Raw genomic sequence first — 18,884 nt, forward strand, 5'->3', positions numbered from 1 at the left:
ATGTCAGAAATACCTGTTGTTCCTGCTAAAACACAGCTAGAAATGTCTCAAACTCATTTTCAAAAATACCCCCTTTATGGCTACAAACACAGCTGGAAATGTCTCGAACTCGTGTTAAAGATACCTGCTTTTGTTGCTACAAACACAGCTGCATATGTCCCAAACTTGTGTTAAAAATACCTGCTTTTGTCGCTATAAACAGCTGGAAATGTCCCAATTCTTTTTAAAATATACCCACTTTTGTTGCTACAAACACAGCTGGAAATGTTCCAAATTCATGTCAAAAATACACACTTTTATTGCTACAAACACAGCTGGAAATGTTCCAAATTCATGTCAGAAATACCTGCTTTTATTGCTAAAACACAGCTGGAAATGTCTCAAACTCATATTCAGAAATACCCCCTTTATGGCTACAAACACAGCTGGAAATGTCTCGGACTCATGTTAAAGATACCTGCTTTTGTTGCTACAAACACAGCTGGAAATGTTCCAAACTCATGTCAAAAATACCCACTTCTGTCGCTACAAACACAGCTGGAAATGTCCCAAACTCATGTCAAAAATACCCACTTCTGTTGCTACAAACACAGCTGGAAATGTCCCAGTTCTTGTTAAAAAAATACCCACTTTTGTTGCTACAAACACAGCTGGAAATGTCCCAAACTCATGTCAAAAATACCCACTTCTGTTGCTACAAACACAGCTGGAAATGTCCCAGTTCTTGTTAAAAAAATACCCACTTTTGTTGCTACAAACACAGCTGGAAATGTTCCAAATTCATGTCAAAAATACCCCCTTTATGGCTACAAACACAGCTGGAAATGTCTCGGACTCATGTTAAAGATACCTGCTTTTGTTGCTACAAACACAGCTGGAAATGTTCCAAACTCATGTCAAAAATACCCACTTCTGTCACTACAAACACAGCTGGAAATGTCCCAAACTCATGTCAAAAATACCCACTTCTGTTGCTACAAACACAGCTGGAAATGTCCCAGTTCTTGTTAAAAAAATACCCACTTTTGTTGCTACAAACACAGCTGGAAATGTCCCAGTTCTTGTTAAAAAAATACCCACTTTTGTTGCTACAAACACAGCTGGAAATGTCCCAAACTCATGTCAAAAATACCCACTTCTGTTGCTGCAAACACAGTTGAAAATGTCCGAAATTCTTGTTAAAAAATACCCACTTTTGTTGCTACAAACACAGCTGGAAATGTCCCAAACTCATGTCAAAAATACCCACTTTTGTTGCTACAAACACAGCTGGAAATGTTCCAAATTCATGTCAGAAATACCTGCTTTTATTGCTAAAACACAGCTGGAAATGTCTCAAACTCATATTCAGAAATACCCCCTTTATGGCTACAAACACAGCTGGAAATGTCTCGGACTCATGTTAAAGATACCTGCTTTTGTTGCTACAAACACAGCTGGAAATGTTCCAAACTCATGTCAAAAATACCCACTTCTGTCACTACAAACACAGCTGGAAATGTCCCAAACTCATGTCAAAAATACCCACTTCTGTTGCTACAAACACAGCTGGAAATGTCCCAGTTCTTGTTAAAAAAATACCCACTTTTGTTGCTACAAACACAGCTGGAAATGTCCCAGTTCTTGTTAAAAAAATACCCACTTTTGTTGCTACAAACACAGCTGGAAATGTCCCAAACTCATGTCAAAAATACCCACTTTTGTTGCTACAAACACAGTTGAAAATGTCCGAAATTCTTGTTAAAAAATACTCACTTTTGTTGCTACAAACACAGCTGGAAATGTCCCAAACTCATGTCAAAAATACCCACTTTTGTTGCTACAAACACAGCTGGAAATGTCCCAAACTCGCCTTGAAAAATACCCACCTTTGTCACCCCAAACACAGCTGGAAATGTCCTGAACTTGCGTTAAAAATACCCACTTTTGTCACTATAAAAACAGCTGGACACGTCCTGAAGTCTTGTTGAGTAATACCTTCTTTTGGCACTACAAACACAGCTGGAAATGTCCCAACCACGCACTAAAAATACCTGCTTTTGTACCCAAATGACCCGAATTCTTGTTGAAAAATATCAATTTTTGTCGCAACAAATGTGGGACCTGTCCTGAACTGAAATACTGGAAACACCTGCTTTTGTTGCTACATACATAGCTGGACATGTCCAGAACTCTTGTTAAAAAAATACCTGCTTTTGTCGCTACAAACATGGCTGGATGTGTTTTGAACTTGTGTTAAAAAATACCAACTTTGTGATGCCTAGGTGTCATGTAATCCACCATCCCATCCATCTGATGGCAAACCCAGCTCATATACATGTAGTCTGAACTATGTCACTTTAGAAACGTTAATATGATGTATATGAATCATGCAAATGTAACATATCTATGACTTGCAGACATTAAATATTTTATTCTGGCGACGAGGCTGGATATAAGTATTCATTTGAGGTCATGATGATGTATACACAGTTACAATGAAATGCACACAGCAGCTTGTTTTTTATGGACTCTGTCTTTTGTTTGGTGTAAGGTCCTTTTATTATTAGATTACAACTCTTTGCTCTGGCCCTACCTCAGCTTTGTGTGTTTGTGTGTCCCTTTGGGCCTGTGCTCTACACCTTACCTTCCACACAGCAACGAGAGGTGAAGATGGTCAGCTCTTTCCTCTCCAGGTCGAACAGTCCCCTGTGACCTGAGTGCTCTTTTCCACCTGAGACCACTGTTTACCACTTGGAAGAGAACTGTGGGTGCAGGATTTGAACTATCTTTTCCTTCTGATTGCGTGTTCATGTGAAATGTACCCGCAAAACTAAGCTATAAAACAAGACGGAAAGGCCACGGGGAGAATTGGAGGGGAAAAGCTTATTGCACAAGACAAAATATGCTTATTGCAGCATGTTCTCACTTTGCCACCCACAACTTTCTCCTTTGTATGGGAAGTTGTGTTTTTTCCACCTTGCTGGCCTGTTCCTCAGTGTTGCACAGTAAAACCAGCTTCATGTCATGGAACATGTTTGGCTGCTATCCCTGTTTCTACTTTGCAGATGAGATAGGTGGAGCGTGGTGGCCTGTTCCCAGCCTGCTATCAGGGTTTGTCCCCTGTTACTGAAATAGAACAACAGTTATGGATTGTATGTGTGGCTCAATGCACAACCCGGCACATGTTAACCTGCCAGTAATCACTCAAGATGTAATGAATTCACGGGCTTTTTATGATTGGCTGAGCATGTCATCCCAAGATTTTAATATGTACTCACTTTCGCTGAGTAAAATATTAAGTACAGAAGCTTCTCAGTGCTTATTGAAAGAAAATCGCATTGCATAGCAAATGAGAGTCCAGTATTCACTCTTTTTTTGTCTCTACCAACTCCTGAGGAAGTATCTGGCTCTTTAGCTGCTAAATCTTCCACTATGCAGCCAGTCACTAACTGAGTATGTTTGATGCTGAGCAGGTGGTGTACAGTATGTCTTTAAAGCTTCTCCCCTGAGAACAGCTGATGGCTGCGCACCATGAGAGCTGTGAGAATCAACCAAAACAGTCATGTCCTGTGCCGACAAATGAAGCGTTTTCAGACCAGACAGTGCTAGAGACTTCCTGAAAGGATGAGCCCACTGTGGAGCTCCCCTGAGAACTCCATACCTTCAGGGGCTTTTGCACCGCCAAGAGGAATGCTGAAGTGACAGAAGCAGGCTGGGAGTTGGTATAGCCAAAGGGTGTGCCACAAGGTTCAATACTGGGTCCTGTCCTGTTTACCATTTATATCAACAACATTACATCCTCTATAACAAATTCTAATGTCCATCTTTACGCCGATGATACAGTTCTGTACTGCACCTCTAACACTGCACACTCAGCCATTGAAATCCTCCAGCAAGCCTGTTGGTCTGTTGTTATTTGCTCGTTCTTTGTGATTTTTAATTGTTGTTTCACTTTCGAGTCAAAATGACATTGTATTTCCCACGTCCCACGTAAACCTGGACTTCACTGTCGGTCAATTTGTCCATGTTTTCTTACATGTCTTTTGTTATGAGCTGTTGTTTGTGTTTTGTATTGTCAGGGATTTTAGCACCGTACACTTTTGTTTTTTAAGATTATTTTTTAGCTTTTCGCCTTTATTGAACTAAATAGCTTGAGCATGAAAAGTGGAGAGAGGGGATGACCGCAGGCTGTAATCGAGCCCCCAGACGCTGCGGCACGGACACTGTCTTCATACATGGGACACCTGCTCTACCTGTAAGCCACCGGATGCCCCAATCACTGTACACTTAAGTCACTGACCTATGAAAAAGTCCCTCAACAGTAGCAAGTTCCAGGGCTGATAAATGAAGCCAAAAAAAGTCCACGCACTAGACTATGGTCCCACAAATATTTAATTGATTACCACAGAGGTGATGTTTTAAGCTTCGTCCTCTTCAGACTGAAAATTGAAGCCAACACTGAAGTGCTGAAAACTGCAGTTCCTCTAATGGCCACTTGGGGCTGGATCCAAGAGTGAGTCAATCCCCATAGACCCCATGTTAAAAATGACCAACTTCACAGCAGAAATAAACATGTTTACAGCCTGGTACAAAAAACTATTTTGGTCTCTATAGCTAATTTCCCTGTTTATGACAACTGTACAGGGATGCATTTTCATACAACTCACACATTTACATTTTATTAAAGAATATAGTTGCACATAATTAAGGGCAGGGCCTCTGCTTAGTCACATCCACCCCTTGCTCCTCCACAGCTCCAGCCTCTCATCCAGATATAGTCCATTCTGGCTCCAAAAAACCAAGATGACAATAGCTGAAATGCCAGACTCAAGGCTTCAAAACAGGAGTCGACTAACCGATGGGTGACGTCACGGTAGCTTGGTCCATTTTCTTATATAGTCTATGCTCAAAATGGTGTTCTAAGAGCCATGATCATTCTGAGATCTTGCAGTGCAGACACAAATAAGCAATTTAGAGTTGCCAAGTAACCTGCATGTCTTTGGACTGTGGGAGGAATCTGGAGTACCCGGAGAAAAACTCTGCTCAGAAGGAGCCCCTCGAAAACACCTACGGGGCTGTCTCTACAAAGCTCTGTAAAACCAACGAACTGCTGATTCAGGTCATAATTCTCTGTGGGATCATCACTACAAGCGACTTCTTTTGCACGTCACATTTGATTCATTGTTAATATAAAAATATAGATTGTAATTTCTGCTAAAACCAGATGCGTTGTAAAAGAGTTATTTGTATATTTTTAAATTTTTGCTGCTTTTTCAAAAAAATGCATAAAGTGGGTTTCAATTGTTTGTTTAATGCAAAAAAACAAAAAAGATCTCTTAAACCTGACACAGCTCTAAGCGTTGCGTGATGAGTCAGAGAGCTGGGAAACTACATTCCTTGATTTCTTATCTCCGGGGGCAAAGAGTTATTAAAAAAACATGTATAATTCATGTGCAGCTAAGTGATATTAAAAGCATACATGTGTGTTATGATAATATTTGTGTTCATCATTAAGACACAACTGAGGGGCTGCTGCCTAATTACACGTTCCCCATATGTATCTCGACAAGTTCTCTGATTAAGAACTGGATTTTGAGAGGTTAATAGTGTAAATTAAAAAGGAACCATACTCCATTCCTCACCGAGCGGTAATGATGGAAATCTTTTTCGCTCAGACAGTACAGCTAATAACACCCCTTCTTGGGTCTCATAATTGATTCATTAAACTGCTCTCTGCTTTATCCCTGCACCGCTGACTCCATTGCCTCCTGAATTTGTGAGCAAAGGATCTGATAGTATGGATAGATTCTCCTTTATGTGCTCGGCAGGGATTACGTCAGTGCTAATGAGAGGGAGAAAAGAGATGGGGAGCGTTTTGTATCTGGTGTTTGTCTGCGCTCCAGAGTGGTGGAGCATCTTGTGTGTACTTGCCAAAGCACACAAGGAGTCACTGAAGGTCCATCGATTTGCGGGCAGTATTGGCTTCCCTCCTCCATTCCCTTCACCAGGAACCCACAGCTGTGTCTGGATCAATGGGGCAAATGGAGGGTTTGATAGGACTAATTCTCACTGGCTCATGAGCTGCACTGATTACTGGATATTTCTGATGTTCCAGCTAAAGCAGCCCCCAAGGTGTGTGGTTTGCAAACATTTAGTTCTCCTGTGTCTGTCTTAGCTCAATGAGGAACTCTATTAGACTCCTACATTACACTTGTTTTAGACCTGAAATTAGGACCTGTTATACTATTCTAAGGTAAATAAGAGTGTTTTGGGATTCTTCTAAAGCATGTTTATGTGCTTAAATGTACGCAACACTTAGAGCTGTTTTAGCACCTGGCTTTTTATAAAACCCCCTTCGGAAAAGCTCAGTCTGCTCCGATTTGTCCTTCGCATCTGCACTCTTGGTGTCTCTGCACCATCATTGCAGCAGGGCAATGACTCCAATGGAGTATGGCAGCACTTTCTACCTGGGAAGCTTCTAAGGGAAGCTTCTGAAGCAAGCATGTTCCAGCAGGAATCTGGTCTAAAAATTAGGGAGAAATTAGCAATAACGGCAACCAAGATTCCATCTATCCATCCATCCATCCATCCTTGGTATGGGTGTGCTGGAGCCTATGTCAACTAGAGACAGATACACATAGACAGCCATTCACGCTCACATTCACACAAGGGGCAATTTAGAGTGAGAAAGTAACATCAGCAACCAAAATGACTGGTTTTCCTGACATTAGCATGATGTTACATGTAGCAGTGTATGTACTGTAAACACTTGTAGCAACGTGCCTGGAGCAGATGACCAAATACAACGTGCTGCTTAATAAAATTCAAGCAAAAATAGTTGAACACCTTTACTGAAATAATCAGTTAATTTACCCACAGAAAATCAATGGGCAACTAACTTCATAATCAGTTAATTGGTCCAGTCATTTAGCAAGCAAAAGCAAGCATTCTCTGGTTCCACTTTCTCCAATGGGAGAACTTGCTGCCTTTTGCAGTTGTGTGTCATTTTGAATTGAATCTTGTTTTTACATTTCATAGACTAAACGATTAATCAAGAAAATAACTGGCAAATTAATCAGTAACAAACTCATAATCAGCACACATTTCTCACACACATGAAGAGTAGGAAAGTAACATCTATTCTGGCGACTTGTCAAGGCCATTTATAAGCTGGGGCATGGAGGCCAGCAATAACCATGTTCATCCTAATTATTAACCATGTTTTATTTTGAATTGAAAATGTTCACCATCACTTACTAACACTGTCACGTCAGGGTTAAAAAAGGGACTCAAATCCAAAACACCATGCAGGAAGGTTTGAAGAACAAAAAGCGAGCTTTAATGACAAGGCTGATTTTAAAGAAGACAAAACTGGGCAAGGGAAGAAAACCTAAGGAGTAGGCTGAATTCAAACAAAACTCCACACTAGGGACCAACTGGGAATCGACAAACATGAAGAGACTTCAACAAGGAGCACAGAAAAAACAACACGGAGGCCAACACAGGCAGAGTGGCAAAACAGAAAGGGAGAGACAGGTATATACACAGACAACTAATCAGAAGAACAAGACACAGCTGGAGTAGGCAGGCAGTGGCATAAGGAGAACACAAAGATAGGCTATCAGTGGAGACAACAAGGGTGTGGTAGGTAACACCAGGGTGGAGGAAACGAGACTAACACAAGACAGGTGTGCAGGGAAAACTCTGGAGCAGGTACGGACTAACGAGGCTAATACAAAGCAGGTGTGTAGGGGAACAGGCGGGAAACAGACAAAGGTAACAAGTAAAAACTGACATGATACATGCAAATAAGTACAACAAAATAAAACAAGACAGTGTGTGAGTAATGTCTGATGAAAAGTCTTGTGAGTCTTTAGACATGGGGCAGGACTGTGGCAAATGATTCATCTATGTCCCAACCCTCACCTTTGGTCATGAGCTCTGGGTAGAGACTGAAAGAATGAGATCGCGGATACAAGTGGCCAAAAAGAGTTTCCTCCGTGGGGTGTCTGGGCTCAGCCTTAGAGGTAGGGTAAGGAGCTCGGACATCCGGAGGAAGCTCGGAGTACAGCTGCTGCTCCTTCACGCCAAAAAGCATCAGTTGAGTGGTTCGGGCATCTGATCAGGATGCCTCCCAAGCGCCTCCTGTTAGAGGTGTTATGGGCATGCCCAAATGGTAGGAGGCCCCAGGGTAGACCCAGGACACACTGGAAGGATTATATATCTCATCTGGCCTAGGAATGCCTCGGGATCCCACAGGAAGAGCTGGAAAATGTTGCTGGGAAGAGGGATGTCTGATGTACTTTGCTCATCCTGCTTTTCAGTGGAGGAAAATGGATGGATGTGACAAATCATTCAAATTGTCACTTTTCCAGGAGCAGTTTTTGAATGTATGATTGGACGCTGAAAAGTGTTCTTAATGTTGAAGTTTTATTTTTCTGCAATTGTTGTGTAGTCAAAAAAAGTCTCAGGAAATCACATATTGAACTGTGCTTAAACACTTCAAAGCCATAGAACCTACCTATTCAGATTTATTTTCACAATGAGTACTGTCTCCCTCAGAACCTTGAGGACGTTACAAAAAATCCTTTGAAACTTTTACTCTCACTATGACCTCTGAGGCACTAACTGGCTTTTTTTTGGGAAGAGTTTCACTTCACTAAACCTTCAGGTATGGCAATATCCTGCATCATGTATCAGGCTTAGAATCTGGGGACAAGTTGAGCAGTGATTGATGACTTTTTTCTTCTTGTGTCCATCTGCTCGGGTATTAGAAGAACATTGAAATATGTCTAAGAATTTCACAAATTTCATCAGTATTTCCCTGGAAAGAAACAGGACAAGATTTCCTGCAGGAGAAGACACCGTCTCTTTACTGGGGATGCTGAAGGATGATGTGACCTGTGGTGAATTGAGCTGATATAAAACCGCATCCTTTAGTCAAATTATGAGGGTCTGAGTCAGGGGAATAAGTGGCTGAGTCGTGGTCAGGTTGCCAGGGGTGAAGACTTGGAAGGAAAAACGTCCTCTTCTCTCTGTCACGAAGTGTCGAGCTGTAGGTGTGTCTGACTGTGAAGAAAAGGAGGGGACAAATAGACATCCTTTAAGTTGGCAACCCCCAGCGCTTCTTATCAAAGCGTTACACAGGCAGCACACATGCCTGCCGAATGATAGTCAAATGCTCTGATCCACCCAGTCATCCATTATAGGTGCTGTCATGCTCTGGAAATAGGAGCTGGGAGAGACTTCCATTAAATGTATTGACCTCGCGAGGAGGAGAAACCTGCCATCTTAGATTTTCTACCTTCAGGAGGAAATGGTTAATTCACTTCAATTCCAAGACGTGTTTCTTTCTTTAACCTACTGTATGGCGTACTCATTCAATGTCATCAACCCCGTCGTCTTTTATGACTGCACTGCACCAAGAGCCCATCGCTCTGTGTGTGTGTGTGTGTGTGTGTGTGTGTGTGTGTGTGTGTGTGTGTGTGTGTGACTAACTGAGGAAAAGGTTTTCTTATCTTTTGAAAGGCCACAATGCCTTTTTCTTGGAAAATGATCCTTATCGGAGCGCTTTCATTGGGTTTTCTTTCTGAAACTCTTAGAACTCATTGTATGCACTTCTTACAGTTGGGATTCAATGATTTTTTTCCCCTTCCTTTTTCAGGTTATGGAGATGAATAGTTTGGAATATCTTAAAAAGAGTCTACTTAAAAAAGATGGAGTGTGGAGTATTTAATCAAAACAGGGTTTGCCTGCACGCTGCCACAGTCGGTAAAATATAAAATCAATCATGTGAAGGATTCAGACAACTTTCCCTAGCAGGCAGAATACAAGCGCTGCCATAAGGCTCATTATGAGTTTCTAAGAAGTGCTGGAAGACATTAAATTCTAGGTAGAATGCACTACAATAACATCCAATAATTAAATATAAGCTTTGAATACCTGATTTAAATTTCAGAGGCTTGCACAGTCTTTAAACAGGCTGAGACTTAAGTTGTGAGGTCTTAAGTAAAAGAAATGAAAAGTTGGAAAGGCAAGTTCCTCGCACAATAGGATGGGAACTCGGACAGGAGGGGGTTGGGGGGGGCTCGGAGCCAGCTCATGATTAATTAAAAATGACAAATGGATATTATTTCCCTGTCAGGATCAGGCTTTCTACAGGAATTCGGAGCAGTTTTTGGCATCGACACTTGGTAATTGCCTCAGTCCCATGCTGTCTCTCCTCTCAGAGAGCGCTGGCTGCGAGAGGATTTCTCTCTCTGAAAAACAAAAAGGTGGTGGGGGGGAGAAGGCAGGAAAGTCGAAGAGAGTGGGTTCTATGCAACAATTTCATCACAGTGCATTAGGCAGGTGATAGTGACAGTTAACAGCTTTCTGCTGATCCAGGACCGGCTGGAGGATCAAATAATAAAAGAACTTCTGATTCTGATAATATGGAGTATGTTTGATTTTTTAAAACCTTAAACCTGCTAAAAAATGTCAGCAAACTCTCTGTGCAAACAAAGAGACAGACGACCGATGGTGTTTTTTCTCTGTGACAATTCATTGTGCAGTGACAATATAATCCCAGCTGCCTTGCTCTTTCCTCGCTTTTTGCAGCAGGTGTAATCTCTTCTCGAGCAACTATTGTAGAATTCAGTAAGCCTGTTAGGACTGAAAACACAAGTCTCAACTACAAGCTTCTGTATCTTCTGGCAGCTAAAAGGGGAATAATGATGCTGGGATAGTCGCCATTTACTTCCCTATTTGTAGCTTCAAAATCAGCTGCATACAACACATTCACACTAAAACACCAAAATCACTCTGCAAACATTTATTACTCCTAAATTAGGGATGCCGTGATCCAACGTTTCCCTCCTGGTACATATTTAGTTATCTCAGCAAAGAGTATTTGTAGATACAGAGTCCTGATTTGATACCAACATGCTGATTTCCCCAATTAAAATCTATATACCTCGTTATGTTGAACTCATTGTTGTCAATTTTAGTTAAGGTAACATGAGACAGGAGATTTTCGTGGCATTGAAAATGGAGGGCCAGCTCTCCAAATTTAATCAGTTAAACAAAACATTGCAGTGGTTTCAGTCTTATCTGTCTGACTGAGAACAGTGTTTTATCATTTATAATGATTAGTCTTCTCTTTTGCAAACTAGGACAGGAGTACCTCAGGGTTCTGTTCTTGGTCCGCTTCTTTTTAAGTTATACAGTCATGTCTTACCACAATCATGTGTTGAAGCAGGGTTTCAGATGTATGCAGACGATACAGTCATACATGTATCTGCTAAAACTTCTCTGTCAGCTTCCACACAGCTGTCGTGTCACTTACAATCCATAGCAGCATGGTTTGAAAAATCACACCTTGCACTTATTAAGAAAATGGTGTCAGTTTGCTTTACTGCCAGGGCTTGCTCATCAATGTATCAGGTAATGTGTTAAATCTAAATATTAATGGACAGCATATCGAACAGGTCTCAGAGGTGAAATACCTTCGCCTCATATTTGATTCACAACTAAGACTCGAGAAGCATGTTAAGATGGTAAGCAAGGTTGCAGAAGCAAAGAGGCAGATCAGAGACTGTGTCCCATTTCAGACTGAAACAATTACGTTACTGTGTAACCTCTTGGTCACAATCAGCATCTACAAAAAGTAAACCTCTTATGATGATGTACAATCGGGCATTTAAAATTTTGGACAGGAAACCAATAAGAGCACATCTCCAGACACTGAATATGTTAAGTTTTGATCATTTCAATGATTTTTCATTTTCAAACTCAATCAATAAATGCCTACATAATCAGGCTCCCCAGCTGCTCAGTGGCCTTGTGGTTCCACTTAGAGCTTCTGGCTCAGTAACACATGGAGCAGCTAATGGGAATTGTAAGGTTCCCTTTGTAAATCCTCATTTTTCTGTCTGTGGAATTAACGTGGAATTCTCTACCCACAGAACTCAAATTTGATGCTGATTTCGATCACTTTAGACTCAACTGAGTTTAATTATGTAGTGCATTTTGTGTCTTGTATTGTTCTGTCTACTTTTATTGTTATTTGTACTTTGCAGTACACAGTTACTTGTGTTCTTGTTGCAGAGTCTTTTGTATTTTATGGCCCAGCTAGGGACGGGCATTGTAAATTAGCGTGGGCTATAAATGCTGTGGAGTGTGGCATTTATGTATGCTACATACTGGTCCCTATACAAATAAACTTTAAATAAATAAATAAACTGATAGGGGAAACACTGAATCTTATGACAACATTGATTTAGAAACGTTTACCCTTGAAGGTACCCTTTGAAGATGTCTTGTTAACAGTCAAAATCACACCTTAAGGATACACACAAAGCTCTCTGGTGCATAGCAAATGTATTGAGTGCATTTCTTTCCTCACAACTGGCTGCATTGTTGACATCCATGTTTACCCTCTGGCAATATTCTTCTTTACTGCCTTTTGCTGGCACATTGCTGTATTCCTAGGGTAATTAATTTTACCGGTCAACCGGTTGAGTGATGTGAAACCATCGGCAGGAATACTTAGTGTTGGGAGGGTTATTTTTAAAATGTTACATAAAATGTCATGTGTAATGTATTCCATGAAATTTCTCAAACTAAATAACGTACTCTAAATACTTTGGATTACTTTTCGATTATCGTCTTCCTGGGCTCATTTGTCTGGGTCTTATATTTCCATGCCAGAAACACATAACAGTGTCTTGGCTGTGCATTCCTTCTGCCAGTGTTGTGTGACAGGTGCACTGCACCCGCTTTTCTATCTGTTTATTGGCAATGCATGCCTCATATGAATTTTACACAGCGTCCTCACAGCCAGCGAGCGTCACTCTGTGTCCACACTGAATCTGTTAATTATGCACATCTGTTAAGTCATGTAAACAAACCATGTAGGCTACTTATTAGCTGTAAGCTTGACTGCAGATGGAAACATTTAAAAGGTGGGTGAGTTGTTGCTATCTTTCTACGTTTGTACATTTTAAACAGAAAGCTGAGACCCACTCATAGAATAAATGAAACAGGGACCTGCTCATAATATAAAGATATGGGGACCCACTTACAGAAATATTGCTCCACTGCACTAATAGTGGTCAAAAACCTAGTGCACTATTGATGGGACCGTACCTATGTTCCCCGGGTCCTATATTTCCCCCATAATATAGGGACTGGAGAACATAGGACCCTTTTTCCGAAAAAGGGTCCTATGTTTCCCGCTTTTCCGAAAAAGGGTCCTATGGTCCCCCACAATATAGGGACGGGGTCATCTCTATGTTTCCAGGGTTCTATGTTTCCCGCTTGGTTGAGCGGGGAACATAGAACCCAGGAAACATGGAACCTTTTGTAAGCGGGGAACATAGTTCCCGGGAAACATAAGGCCCGTTTCCACCGCAGGAACTTCGGGGTAATTTTACGGGGCCGGGGCCGTTGGTGCGTGTCTCCACCGCAGGAACCACCCCCGAAGGACAGAGTTGCGGAACTTTTACGGGGGCTAAACAAGTCCCTGCCTCGGAGTAGGTTCTCAGAACGGCCCCGAAAGACTCCCGGCTGGGGCTTGGGGATTACTTGGTGCTGATTGGATATACTCAAGGAGGGATGTGATGTCAACAGAAAGCAACAAAATAGCTGGCATTTTTAAAACTCAGCAGACAAGGATTAGCTCGTTCATATAGCTTCCTCCGCCATGTAAAAAAAACTCACTAAATGGCCTGTGAAAAAATATTCTTTCCAGCGGATATCTTAGTTACAACATGATTGAACTAGCAAAGCAGTTTTGTGTTGCTATGTGTGGTATTTATTCAGTTTTGGGAAATCACGATGTCTAGAAAGCATCAGTTGACAGCAGCAGCAAAGCTAACATCAGGACATCATCTGTTAAAAGCCTCCCGTTGTCGGATACGACATGAAACTACTCCAGTTAGCTCAATCATGTTGTAACTAAGACATCCGCTGGATTTTTTTTTTTTTTTCACGGGCCATTTAGTGAGTTATTACAGACACCGCTAAGGGCTAACAGCTAACGGCGTCCATATGTCGCCCCAGTCAAAATGGTCATGCAACGATTACGTCACATCCAGAGCCCAGTAACTTTACAGGAACCTTCCTCCTACTCCACTCTCTCAGTGGAGACACGGCGGTTGAGAGGGCCGAGCGAGAGGACGTTCCTGTAGTAGTTCCTGCCCCCCAAATAGTACCAGGAACTTCTTCAGTGGAAACGGGCCTATAGAACCTTTTTTGTGTAAGCGGGGAACATAGAACCTTTTTTGCAGGTTTAAGTGGGGAACATAGAACCCAGGAAACACAGAACTTGGGAAACATAGATACGCTCCCGGGACGGGGTCCGGAAAACATAGGACCCTTTTTCTGAAAAAGAGTCCTGTGTTTTCTGCTTTTCCGAAAAAGGGTCCTATGTTCCCTCCAAAACACGAAAGAAAAACGCACTTACCTCATGTGATCGCGTGATTCAATGCCCAAAGGCACAGACGACGCTCCCCAAGACTCATATGTATTTAGAAATGGCTCATTTTATCCACTATAATTGCTGAATTCCGCGACAAATAGCCTATGTGGGGCGTTCCTGATTTAATTCAGCATTTTCCTGCATAGTTTAATGTTGCATATAAGACATAGCCCATGTGACGCGCATATCTTAATACTATAATGTAGGTTATTCTAGGTTGTAATTGGCTATCGGCTTTATGTGAATGAATGGAGAAGCTTGACGCCTTCGTAATGTTGACAGTGTCTGACCAATTCATGCATAGCCTATGGGCTACAGGTGCTGGAAATAAAGTTTAATTAGGCCATCACACACACACACGGAATTTTCAAATTTGAATTCGACAATTATAGTGGAGAAAATGAGCCCTTTCTAAATATATGTGACTCTTGGGGAGTGTTGTCTGTGCCTTTGGGCATTGAATCATGCAATCACATGAGGTAAGGGCGGTTTTCTTTCGTGTTTCGGGGGGGGGGCATCAGACCCGGGGAACATAGGACCTTTTTTCGGGAAAAGGGTCCTATGTTCCCCATTTGCAGAACATTGGGGGGAACATAGGGATGACCCCCTATTTGATCAGGCCAGCACCAGCACCAATGCTGATCACTCCTTCAGAACCTTCCAATCAACCTTCAGAAAACAATCTACATGTAAATAAAATGTCTTTAAAAACAACAGTTTTCTACGGCTTTAATCTAATGTTGTGATAAAGAGCTGACTCAACTTCACTTCGGAATATTTGTGTTGAGTTTTGACAAATCAAATCAAACTGGTGTGTTGACTTTATCTACCCTCGACAAGGTTTCACAGAGACTGACAGCAAATGCAGTCATGACTGACAGTGTAGCTGCAGCACAGACAATCAAAATGTTGATACTGGAATCCAGTACAGTGGAAATGACACCACGAGAGATGGAAATTCCCCAGGCTATTCCTCTGTCCCATGAGACTTTGGACAACTATTGCCTTTCTCTTCTTCCTCCTGTTCAGCTGAGTGTGTCAAATCCAGGCACATTTTAAGGAGTTCTCAAAAGTCATGAGCTCTCAAAATGTAGGGTTTTGAAATGTAGGAGAGCGTTAATTGACATATAAGTAGACGTGGGACACTTGCACTTCAAAATAACTCCTGGATTTGCACTGAACAGCACAAACTGATAACACTCTGCAGAAAGAAAGCAGAGATCTCATCTCATGATTGTCTCATCTCTTTTTCAGAATGAATGGACAGAAGCAGTGGACGAGGGTGGCCGTGATGGCGCTCCTGGTGCTAACGGTGATGGCAGCTGAAGGAGGCAAAGCAGAGAAACAAGGTGAATCTCGCAAAGCTCAGGACATGTTCTTCAACGACAGACAACATCTACAGAATTCATATATGCAGATTTAGATTCTCTTTACATCATACTGATAGGAAACAGGAGCACCGTGATGTTCAGTGTTAAATCAAATCATTAGACATTGCTTCTGACGGTGGATCCTGCTGTGAAAAGTGTTCCTCCCAACAACTTATTTACTTGGACACAACTTTTGAAAATTTATGAAAATGAAAAAAGTGCCTTTGGGGTTCAAGTAATTGGTCTCCTTTGAGAATTTACCAGAGACAAATAGCAATATCTTGCAAGCACAGCAAAATAAGTCGGATAAATCCCACTTGGGTAAAGAAAACAACATTTAGCTAATTTAAATTCAAGAAAAAAGGTTGATTTGCATTGGAAATTAGCACAAGCACTAAACTCATTACATCTGCCTTGAAAATATATTAAAAAGTCCAAGGGTGGGTAAATACTTTTACAGACAGTGCAAGTAGCAGTTTCCATTTCTTGTTCTAATAAAGAACTTCTAGATTCTAACACATTTTTCATAAGCGGAGCTGGAGACGTGAGACTCTTGGCAGACTCAAGATATAAAAATGAGAATTTCAGACTTGACAGCTCTGAGACTGGAACTTGACTCTTTAAATACAGGACTTGACTCAAGCAAAACCCTTTGAGTCAAAGGTTTTGACCTGCTAAAATGCGGGAAAAACTAAAAATAAGACAACATCGGGTGAAGCCTTGCATGGACACACACCTTGAATATTCATTTTTAAAGACTCCCTTCAGTGAAAATCAAGCTTTTAACCATGTTAACATGTCCAACGGTATTTTTTATATGTTACAAGACATATTGTGAAAAATAAGCATCAACGCCATGGCCGAGCATTTCTGCTCTGGAACTGCGGTGTACCAATGACAGTCAGGTTTGTTACATCACAAATCCAAGGAACCAATCAGTCAGTTGTAATTTGTAATATTCATACATTTTGCCAACTTCAAAATCTTCTGGCTCAGTAACACGAGGAGCAGCCAGTGGGAATTGTAAAGTTCCTCTGTGTAAGTCCTCATTCAGACAAACAGCTTTTTCTGTCCGTGGAATTTACATGTGGAGTTCTTTACCTACAGAACTCAAACTGGATCCTGAATTCAATCACTTTAAACTCAAACTGAAGCAGTTTTTGAAGAGGAATCAGTTATACAGTCATGAATATTTTTGTGCTTCCAGTTCTGTGGTGCTAATTATGTATTGCAGTTTGTGTCTTGCATTGTTCTCTCTGTATTTGTACTGTTATTTGTCCTTTTCACAGTTACTTGTGCTCTTGTTGCAAAGTCTTTTGTGTCTTAAGACGCAGCTAGGGACGGGCATTGCAAATTAGCTTGGGTGTGTGGCATTTATGTATGCAGAGCTGGCAATCAGAAACAAAATGTATCCAATATTAGCATCACATTATTAGCTATCTGATACCGCAAACAGATCGAGGGCTTGCGTTATCTATTACCGATTACAAGCAGAGTCAAAAATCAGGTGAGCGACTAAGGGACGGGGTCAATTTGCATATCAAAATATCCATGCATACTAAATGAGGCAAAGGTGTAGAGTTATATTTAAGACTTTTGAGGCACAAAGGGATTTTTTTCATGGAAAAATTCCAAATAAGTAATTTGATGAGCACGATGGTGCAGTGGTTAACACTGTCACCTCACAGCAAGAGGGTTCCCAGTTTGAACCTGGAGTGGGGGAGCCCTTCTGTGGAGAGTTTGGTTTGGGTTTCCTCCAGGTACTCCGGCTTCCTCCCACAGTCCAAAGACATGCAGGTTAATTGGTGACTCTAAATTGTCCGTAGGTGTGAATGTGAGTGTGAATGGTTGTCTGTCTCTGTGATAGTCTGGGGACCTGTCCAGGGTGTAACCCATGAGTGAATGAACAAACAAAATATTTTTAGGGGTTTAATCAATGTCCGCAAAAATACTTTAATATTTATATCTTATGTAGAATATTTGATTATGACGCCTGTATGGCAGTGACGTAAAACCAAACTACTGTTAAATAATTGTGGTGATAACATCAAAGAGTTACTAAGGGCTCATTTATTTTCAATGTTAGATACAGAGACGGAGACGGACAGAGCCTTCTGTCTGTACTCTGCATTCAATTTATCCATATTTGTGCATGTTTTCCGATAGCTTACAGATACAGACAAAATGGAGCAGTGCCCCCTGAGATTGAGGTGGCATTGTAGCGTAGTTCAAGAGATAGGACTGTAAGAGATGACGAAGAAATTTAAATAATGGCGGAATGAAACAAATTGCCAATATGGTGAAAAGAATTTTCTCTCCACATGTCGGGATGTATATATAATGGCTGCACATGCTACTGCCATCTGTTCACACGTACAATATTATGACCTCTGCCACTGTCACCTCATTTGCCTCTAGTGCCATCTTTTATGTGTATCTATGCCATTATAAAGGATGCATGGACGTATGAGGGCAGTGATGGTAACATTGTTTGAAATGGATGTATCTATTTTTGTACATGACGGGAGTAGAAATGAACCTAAAGCCGGTGTACCTTTGGTCCTACAGGAAAGAAGGAGCGCAAGTCGGACTGTGGGGAGTGGCAGTGGAGTGTGTGCGTAGCCAACGAAGGCGACTGTGGACTCGGCACCAGGGAGGGGACACGCACCGGCACCGACTGCAAGCAGACCATTAAGACCCAACGCTGCAAGATCCCCTGCAACTGGAAGAAGAAGTTTGGAGGTGAGCGACGACACGGATATTTCCACACCAATCCAAACGATCTCCTGTAACATGATATTAAAATAATCTACGACCACTAAAAGACCCCGAGACCTTCCCTCCTTCTGCACAGCTGCATGACTCCCATCCCTCTGTCACCCCACACCTCCACATAATGTATGCCGGCCTGTCACTCACACAAACAATGGTCCCATTTTCACAATAGGAATGAGTAAGCTAGCTAATTAGAGGTACAACGGAAATGTCTGCAGAGGAAGTGATACATCGTCATGGAAAACACAGGAATAATCACCCTGCTTTGTCATTTGCTTTTCGGGCTTGAGACTGTG

At 41.6% G+C, this 18,884-nt stretch overlaps 1 protein-coding gene across 1 annotated transcript in view; it reads left to right on the forward strand.

Annotated features, from left to right (window-relative positions):
- Nucleotides 1–18,884, forward strand: part of ptn (pleiotrophin) — an 82,962-nt gene that overhangs the window by 41,778 nt on the left and 22,300 nt on the right. The window contains exons 2-3 of the mRNA XM_049566921.1: nucleotides 15,698–15,792; nucleotides 18,382–18,555. Of these exons, the coding sequence (XP_049422878.1) occupies nucleotides 15,699–15,792; nucleotides 18,382–18,555 (268 nt within the window). The 5' untranslated portion in view covers nucleotide 15,698. The remainder of the gene's footprint in view (nucleotides 1–15,697; nucleotides 15,793–18,381; nucleotides 18,556–18,884) is intronic.

The sequence above is a fragment of the Epinephelus fuscoguttatus genome, linkage group LG22 (genome assembly GCF_011397635.1).
Source record: "Epinephelus fuscoguttatus linkage group LG22, E.fuscoguttatus.final_Chr_v1".
Classification (NCBI taxonomy): Eukaryota; Metazoa; Chordata; class Actinopteri; order Perciformes; family Serranidae; genus Epinephelus; species Epinephelus fuscoguttatus.